This window comes from Candoia aspera, chromosome 4 (genome assembly GCF_035149785.1).
Source record: "Candoia aspera isolate rCanAsp1 chromosome 4, rCanAsp1.hap2, whole genome shotgun sequence".
Classification (NCBI taxonomy): domain Eukaryota; kingdom Metazoa; phylum Chordata; class Lepidosauria; order Squamata; family Boidae; genus Candoia; species Candoia aspera.
The window spans coordinates 43339434-43349088 of record NC_086156.1 but is presented as its reverse complement, the minus strand read 5'-3'; the positions used below and the strand labels follow the sequence as shown (position 1 = coordinate 43349088).

At 38.6% G+C, this 9655-nt stretch overlaps 1 protein-coding gene across 3 annotated transcripts in view; it reads right to left on the bottom strand.

Annotated features, from left to right (window-relative positions):
* Window positions 1-577: 577 nt before the first annotated feature.
* The window catches only part of CNOT10 (CCR4-NOT transcription complex subunit 10), a 31068-nt gene continuing 21990 nt past the window's right edge, over window positions 578-9655 (bottom strand). For 2 of the 3 annotated variants that reach the window (XM_063303934.1, XM_063303933.1), the window contains exons 14-19: window positions 9118-9231; window positions 7923-8053; window positions 5376-5411; window positions 4682-4809; window positions 3946-4021; window positions 578-863 (exon numbers count right to left, since the gene is read on the bottom strand). In XM_063303934.1, coding sequence (XP_063160004.1) covers window positions 709-863; window positions 3946-4021; window positions 4682-4809; window positions 5376-5411; window positions 7923-8053; window positions 9118-9231 — 640 coding nt within the window. In that variant the 3' untranslated portion in view covers window positions 578-708. Of the gene's footprint in view, window positions 864-3945; window positions 4022-4665; window positions 4810-5375; window positions 5412-7922; window positions 8054-9117; window positions 9232-9655 lie in introns of all 3 variants that reach the window. The other variant, XM_063303935.1, reaches the window with a different exon arrangement.

Genomic DNA, 9655 nt, shown 5'->3' with positions numbered 1-9655 from the left:
TCTTTGTCCTTTTCTCACCCTTGATCCCCACCCACCCACGCGCTTCTGCCTAAGCTATATTTTAGGTTATAAACAATATTGGGCACAGCCCACCTGAAAACAGGCATTCTGCGCACATAATGTTTTGCATATCCCTACAGAACTATGTACTCCAGCACTATTCTTAGCTTTTGACTTTTTTTTTAAGCAGTCACAACATACAATGCAATCAACAAGGCTCACTGTCCTGGGCAACTTTTTTTTTTAGTATGCTCAAGAGCTGTTTCCATGAATCAGCGGAGCATTTAGATTTCCCATGATTCTGAAATGATTCAAGAATGCTGGTCTCCCATCCTCTTAACCAGATCTGACCTTGCTTGACTTTTTTCAAGATCAGCCAACTGATACTCCTTGCCCAGAAAGGTTGATGGAAGATTAGATGAACAGCTGTGACCAAGTGTTAAAAGTGAAAAGACCTCCAAGATGATACAAGCTTTGAAGCACAGCCACATCACTTTGGACTGTAAAGGGATTCACAGGAGAAGCACAATGAACGTCATAAGTAACGATCTTGAAAATATTAAAATGAATCTTTGTCAGTCTTTTTGTGGATTTTATTTTTAAATGAAAAAAAAATGCATGATATATGCAGATACATAAACAATTTTTAAAAATTACAAAACAAATCTTAAGTGCTCCCTCTGGGAGGGCCATTCTGTTTACAGAGGTTCACTTCCTCTGAACAGTGGTGAATGTTGGCATCTGAATAGGTTGAACCAAGTGGGGAGGTTGGAATACAGGTTTCTTTCGTATTTCGGAGAGCATTTTCACTGAAGGGAGAAGCTGATTTCTTTTGATGATTTGTAATGCCAGTTGAGTGTTGCCTAAAAAACAATTTCAAAACTTGTGACAAGCCTATGAAACATCACATGCACTTCACAAAATCTCAACTGCCATTATAGCTGGATTTTCATTACTATTTTATTGCAGATAAATGACACATGAAATAATTCAACATTTAAGGGAATGTCAGCCAACTCCTTTCTTGGCAGGAGAAATTCATTTTCTGGTTTTTCCCATGACTGCACCAGTCTTTTTAACTATTACATACACACACACACCCCTCAAACTATAGGATGCACAGGACATTTTGTGCAATCTAACCCCACAGAACCTTCGGGAAGCTGGGAGATGGCAACCTTTCCATTTATTCAGGATACATTTTTCTACACTTTCCTAAGAGCTTAAGTGAACATTAACTTATGTGACTCTACCTAAGTGACTGTCTAAAACTACATACAGGTATTTGAAATATGATACCTTGGGCCCAGAGGTGTTTTAATTTTTCACTGAAAATATCAGTTTTGACACAGATGTTGGCTAAGAGTTGGAATTAATTTGTAAAAATCTTTTCCATTCACTTTTGCTATACTTCTGCAACTTACCAAAAGCCTGATAGTCACAACAATCTCTACCCAATGGACTGAAACTGCCAACACTCAACTATTTAAGCACTATTTGCTTAGGCCCTCATTAGCTCAGTGGAAGCTTTCAAATACTGTAACCCAGTTTTTTTCAACCTTGGTGACTTTAAGATGGCTGGACTTCAATAAGCATGACTGGGGAGTTCTGGGAGTTAAAGTCCAGCCATCTTAAAGCTGTCAAGGTTGAGCGATACTGCTGTAACATACTCCCATAAATATCCCTGACAACCTAATCTTTAACATCATTTACTTTTTTCCAAGTTGTGGCATACTGGCACACTGCAATCTGGAGATTCTTTGCTGTTAATTCATAACACTGAGTTGGCTAACGTGAAGCAAAGTATATGGGGGCTTTGTTGAAGCATACATATTTTAAAATATCCAACAGCATTTTAAAAGATGACAACACATATCAAACAGGATTGCATTTGCAATTGCTAACTTTGACTATGGAGTTTTAAAAAACATATGAAGAAGGGAGATTAATAATTCAAACTGGGAAAAGAACCACTGCTTCAACTTAATGCTTCAAATGACAACACAATAAAATTTTATGGAAGATTTTTTTCAAGCATTTCTTGAAATTGCAGAGGGAGACGTGTTTCTTGGAGATAGATAGGATTTTTTCTCTCTCCAAACATAAGACACATCTGCTTTATCTAAAAGGAACTCTGGTACAACTTCCTCAAAATGTCTTTCATTATATGTCACTAATATCTCTTCAACATGTGGAAATACAAATAACTGTAGAGAAAGAATATACTTCCTAGTCTTCAGTTCATAAACTTACTTGAGAATAGATATATGCTGGATTTTTAACTCATTAATTAATCTCACAGACATGGAAGTTATAGCTCATACATACACAAATCGTAATACAATAACCGTAAGATTAAATAGAGGACCTTCCAGACTAAAAAGATGGAGACTTAACAAACAGATAAAAGTGACTCATAATCAACCAAATATGAAACTAAAGAAGCAATTGGAAAACTGAAACTGAACAAATCTACAGAATCTGAGGACATCTCTACAATAACCTACAACACTTTTCAAGAAATTTTCTAGGTAATTAATGAAGTCAAGCACTCCCTCTGTTATGGAAAGAAGCTTTCATTTCTCTGATCTACAAGGAAAGAAATGACCTAACTATTCAGAATCGTATAGACTTACTTTGTTACTGAATGTAGATTACATGCTTTTCACAACAATATTTGCAAAAAGAAGAAACAGGTTTTTAATTGAATTAATACATCCTGACCAGACTGGTTTTGTCCCAAAGAAATATATGACAGGCAATATCAGATATATCTTGAATACTACTGATAAAATGAGAGGGCAACCATAATCTGTCTTGAAGCAGAGTAAGCTTTTGATAATTTGGAATGGTCTTTCATGCTTACAACTCTGAAGATGAACTGTGGCTCTAACTTCTTTAAATGGACACAGTTTTAATAACGAACAAGAAGCCAAGATCATAGTAAATGGTTTTTTATCACAAAAACCGTAATGGTGAAATATGAATCAGAAACTGATTAAGTTAAAGACTATATGATTAAATGGATGCAGAATTTACAAACAATAATTGATATGCAACAATGGGAATTGCAATAGAAGAAAAATATGAAACTCACAGTGAATATTACACATAGAGATAACTGGTATAAGATCATTTACTGCTACTATATTACTCCAGTATTGATTACTAAAATGCACAGCTCATTTTCTAAAAATTATTGGAAATGCAATCATCTCATTGGGTCATTTTTCCATATTTGGTGGCAGTGTTATAAAGCTCAACATTTTGGAAAATGATTTGCAGTAGAAACAAATTTGAAAAACTGAATTTCCTTTCCAAACTGCTGTTTTTATATTAAATATTACTAAATCTTACATTCCCATGAAGTATACTGAACTAGCTCTGCATGTGGTAACTGCTGCAATGCTATTCTACACCTCCTTTTGGAAGGTACTCATAGTTCCTTTTGCAGAATGGCTAATTAAGCTCTTAAGTATGCTGCAATGTCCAAAATAACTTCATTATTTCAAAAGATACAGAATTTATTTCAACTTGGAAACCATTTTTAGATTTCAACACTATATATAGGCTTGTAGCACATCAAAAATTTGGTTTTCTCTTGACATAGAGCCTTTAATTGCTTAGATAGAAATTACTGTAATTCTTTATATCCTTTTATGATTTATACTGTGCTGACTACTGCTATTGATAGTTACATCTTACTTGGATTTTAACAATGATTTGTAGTTTTAAAACAAAACAGTTTACTCAGTTAAACTTATTAATGAAATATTGAAAATGCTAACCTAATTCTGTGATTCCTGTAAACTCCCTATTTATCTATTTTGTGTTTTATTTTCCCTTTTTCTGTTTCTTCTTTTTGTGTGTCTTTTTTCTTTCCCTTTTCCCCCTTTTCTTAAAAATGCTTAATAAAAATATAATTAAAAAAGAGCAATTGTTTACCATTCTGAAGCTCAAGATATACAGCCAGTAAGATAGCTTCTGGTGGAATCTCTTTTGGATGAATTAGTGAGGCAGCCTTGTATCAATACCAAAAAAAGGAAAGAAGAGGTAAATTAATGTACTTTTTATAAAAGAATACAGTAGACTTCCAATGCACAAAAAGCATTTTATGTCAGATTTCATCCCCAAAAAACAAAGGCTGTTGCTACCAAAGCAATGTAGATAATTAACATGATTACATTCTTTGCATCAATTTACATCATTGGTGCTTACATAAATTGACACAAAGAGGTACTTACATTAATTATGTAATTTAATGGACATCTCTTCCCTCTCAACTGATCTTTTAAATTAAATAAGTTAAAGCACATGTTTAAACAAGACCATTTCTAAACCACAGTGAGATTTTCCGAAACAGGTAATATGTTCAACAGCGGACTTTGTTCAAGGCTTGCTACCCTACTGGATATAACTGTATTTTTTTGGTATGGTCTCTAGGACTTCCACAGAGGACAACATATATTAAGCAGGTTTTGCACAAATCTGCAGAGAATGCTTAACGTTCATGGTTAAGGAAAGAGTCCTTTCTCCCAACTTGTTAGGGTGAGAGTCAGATATTGCTCCAGTGAAAACATCAAAGGTGACTCTAGAATAGATCTTGCTTTAATATTACAGTTGCCCATATTTTAACAGTTTCCCCAAGAAACGATGTAAGAAAACCTTTTTTTTTTTTAACCTGATGCAGACATTTCCGGGCTTTGTCATACTCGCTTCTTAAGCAGTAGGCACTTCCAAGATTGAACAGCATCATGGTTCGTGCAGATGTAACAGAACTGGGATAACACTGGGGTGTTTGCTTGCCAGCTGTATTAAAATTGATACAGAGTGCCATAGTTAAACTACAGTATGTCAAAAATGGGAATAAAGCTAAAGATTAATCAGCATTCAGAAATAGAACAGTTGCTAGAAGAAAATATGAGCTTCCCAAGAAAATGCAAAACAAGAATAGCTTCTTAAACTGTAGCTAAGCTAACAAGTAGCATTCACTACAGTGAACATAACATTATGAAGAAGAAACATCTCACATTTGGATCACCTGAATGGACTATAGATGCCGAAATATTCTTACGTTTTGTATTGGGAGTTATGATTTTCACCCTGCACATTTTATATTTAAAAACACTTAATAAATCTGTATTTGTAAATTCAAAAAACTACAGAAAAGGTGGAGTGACTAAACCTGAATTGCTTGCTTGAGCCATCTAGTAAGGTGCTGACAGGTTTATGAAACCCACTGATAAAACAATATTTAAGTATTGCTTTGATCCATAGTACACTCCTAAAAAACTGGATACAAAGGTCATTTTCCAGTTACTTCATACTACAGAGTAAATGGGAAGATGCTAGTTTACAGAAGTGCACAAACTTACATGATTCCATGGCTTCATTTTCTCCTTTATCAGACCCTGAAGAGAAACCAAACCAGAAGGCATAGTAAGCACGTCATGCATTAAAAGTATAATGTTGACAGAAATGTAATCTGTGTTGAGGGGCTAACTGCTAATTTGAACAAATGTAAAACTAAAGCAACCAGAAGTAATCACATGCGGAATACATAACATTTAAGACATGACGATGCATATCCCAACTCCATTAATTATAGTGTGTGTGTGTCCTCACTCAAGGCACAAATGATCAGGCTCAAATTATCCTACTTCACACACATTATGCGAAGACCTAGCTCTCTGGAAAAAGCTGTAATGCTGGGAAAGGTGGAAAGAAAGAGAAGAGGACGACAACCAGCAGCAACGTGGGTGGACTCAGTTACAGTGGCGATGGGGGCACCAGTGGAAGAGCTGAAGGACCAGGTTAGGGATAGATCATCATGGCGAATATCTGTATATGTGGTTGCTAGGAGCTGAAAACAACTTGATGGCATATAACCAACCAACCAACCAACCATCAACTAAAGGAATGGTCATTTAAAATCATCATTAGCATGGCAATACACATCACTTGTGATGCTTTTGAACTGCCTTTTGTTTGCCTGGCTATTTCAGCAGGGGCAGTGGCTGGCTGCTTCAGAGCAGGTACCTTGTCACTAACTAATAACATGGTTTGCCCTATTAACCACCAGTAGTGGCAAAGATAGTTGAATAATAGGCAGAGACTTAGGCTTATATCCTGGCTCTGCTGACCCATACTATGCAAATAACAACATAAGTACCCGAGATCAAGCTTGAAGCGATCCCACGCTGCACTGCCCTTGGAGTTGTAGGGTGCAAGTTTTGGGGGGGTAGAATATCTGCTGGGTCTTGGGTCACCAACCCCAGCAACAGCAAGGCCCACTTGCTAACCAAGGGGACTAGCCTGACTGGCCTGCAATTAGCATGATGTATCTCCTCTCTTTCTCTCAGCACAGGGCTCAGACTCAGTCTCAGCAACAAGGCAACAGCTGCCGCTCTCCCCTTTCCCCAGTCAAGAGACCCTGATTCTTCTCCCTTTCCACAGCCAGGATTGGTGGAGGGAGCTGATGGATGTAGCTAGCTAGCCCTAATCTTGCAGAGGGGTGGCATGAAGAAGTTCTAAAGATGAACTTTGATTTAAAATGAGAAGGTGGTATTAATTTAATACATGTGCAGTACTATCAGGACTAGGATATACACATTCCTAGTTGTGAGGACTAGTTTCTCCCAAATAAGCATGTAGCCCATATCAGGATGGTAGAAGGGAGATGAACCTTAAGGAAGGTGACCTGAGAAACAGATTAGGGTGGGGGGGAGGGGGAGGGGGAGGGGGAATCTCTCTCTCCCAGGATTTTCCTTGCGTTCAAACTGAAGCACTGCGGGGATGGCAAGACTAGGAGATAGTTTTGGGTCCTGGCTCTGGTTCTATGGAATATCCTTCCCTTACAAATAAGATTATCGTTTTCCAAGAAGACATTGCAGAAGCAGCCAAAGATGGAGTGGTTATGCTCGTTGCTGGCGCGGTTGTCAGTGTTTTGTCAAGTACTGTAACTATGTTCAGATTTAATAATTTTAAATTAATTTATTTACTGTGGATGTTTTAACTATATTTGCATTGTGAATGTTTTCATTATCAGCTGCAAACCGCAGTGTGCTCTTGGCAGACACGTCAGGATGGAAATAGGATAAACAAACAAGAGACCATTAAAAGGAGATGTGGAATGGGGACTGCCCAAAGCACTTAGCCAGGTGTTCATCAGGGGAGCTCCAGCTGCAGCAGATGTCCTAGTCACAATTACTTGTCAGAAGCAGCCCTCTCTCTGCACCCAGCAGAGTCGGGTTCTAACAGACATTTGGGTCTTGAGCTAAGAGCTTAAATAATGGCTGCTTTCTGCCAGTATTCCACCCCACACATCGCTCCATCCAATAGACGGAGGGACTTGACCAGCTTGCTCCTGTATTGGCTAGACTGGAAGACGTCTGAAAAGCAGCAATGCCTTCCCATTGCAAAGCAGACCAATCACAGCCCCGGGAACAGCCAGAACGCTTAGCAACACCTTGAAGCAGCCAATCACTGTGTTTTGTCTACGCTTGAAACAAACGTTCAGAACGTGGCTAAGTTGTTCCAAGTTTAAAATGCCCATTATGAGCGCAAAAATTTCGAGCTTGGAACATTTTACACATCCCTAATTTGAGGCAATTACAGATCTATTTTTCATCTTCTATATATTTATATGTTTTTGTAGGATGCCTGTGTTAGAATTAAAAGCTGATCACATTCATTTCTGTGCAACGTACTATTTAACAAACACAAACTGCTACGGCAAATCTGAGGAAGGCGATATGTCTTCTTGGGTGATTAACTGTCATGAATGCATTAACTTCAGAAAATGCACAGGCAGAAGCAATGCCCTTTATAAAAACGTACCACTGACAGGAAGAGCTCTTACAAGCTACACAGAAAGGCAGCTGAAAGCATAACCGATTTCAATCAACTATGGACTCATTCACCTTGATCCTGTTCGTTGGAAGAAATCCCCAGGGACACATCAGTGACGTTCTCAGGGTTCAAGTGAGTAATAGCATCAGAGATTCGGTCCAGAGAAATGAGGGCCACTGCAGCATACAAATGGCCGAGGAACCTACAACACCAAATCCACAGTGAAAAAAGTCAGTCTGGCATCAAGTTGCATCAAGCAGACAACAAACTTATGCAATATTTCTCAACCTTGGTAACTTCAAGCTGTGTGTACGAACTCCCAGAATTCCCCAGCCAGCCATGTTGAAGTTGAAGTCCACACAGCTTGAAGTTGCCAAGGCTGAGAAACACTGAACTAATGAAAAGCAGAGAAGGTGGATTCTTCTCTCAGTAGCAGCTTCACTGCAGCTAATCTGTACATCAAATTCAGTAGAAAGAGATGCCTGCACGAAACAGCAACTGTTCATATATTTAAGGAGCTGTTCACTACTCTTCCTTGATCGCCAGCTCCCCTTATACATCTATTCATGACTGACTGACTGCTTTGGTAAAGATCACCAACCAGCTGAGCTTTTATTACGCTAAATACATTGATGGGTATTGCATGGCATCTTCCAAGCTTGATTAGTATTTCTCACTTCCCTCACTGCAAAGCTGTGTAATACTTAATTGGTAAGATGAAAGAAGAGCAAGAATATAAAAACTAGGGTTGTGGTTTGAAAGCAAAAGAGGACTCTTGGGGCCTGTGGGGGGTATGAACACAGCATTGTCCTATAACTCCTTTAACCAAATGTGCCTTTTCAAGGATGATGCTGCAGCTGAAGAGGGCAGCAGTGCAATCAAGGGAAAGGGGTGGCTGCCTGAAGAAGATGCAGACTGGAGCTAGGCGACCATCCCTACGTGCTGCAAAGGATCTTTCTGCCTTGGAATTTGAAGCACTGTCAATAATGGTAATAAAAACAGCTTCCTACCAAAACATCTGTTCACTATCCCTTGTTGATTACATTGAAGGCTATGCCTACACCAGTGTTTCTCAACCTTGGCAACTTTCAGATGTGTGGACTTCAACTCCCAGAATTCCCCAGCCAGCCATGCTGGCTGGGGAGTTCTAGGAGTTGAAGTCCACACATCTGAAAGTTGCCAAGGTTGAGAAACACTAGCCTATACTATATATACAGGAATGAAATATCCTATTAATATCTAACAGCAAGATCAGGTCAAGCATACTTAAGGGATCCTGAGAGCTTGGGCTGCTGAAGAAGTTTATCTGCGTGGCTCAGAGCCATAAGATTGTCCCCCAGTGCCAAAGCCACATAAGCACTGCAGGCAAGCATGGAACATCTAGGAGAGAAAAAGAAAAGGATACTTAATTTATGGGTACATATAGATACCAGTATGAGTATAGTTTAGCATGCCTTAAGAAAATTTGCAAAAGAAATAACTATGTTAGAATGCTGACCCATCACTATTGTATGAAAACATGCACATTTCCAATCATTCCACTCTGAATGAGTGTTTCTCTTATTCTTGCTGCCCTAGAAGCTGTAACTATGTCTATTCTCAAGGAATACAAGCTAGTCCTTACACGCTTGTCCTGAAATTTGAGCTACACATTCCACAGCTTCAAGCACAAGGCCCATAAGGATGCAAGTATCAGGTCAGATTTTTACAGCCTGTGACCCCTTCTTCCCTCCCCCCCACCTCGCTTCCTTAATACAGCACTTTTAGATATTTTCCACTTCAGAAGATTGAGCTTGGGGCAAGC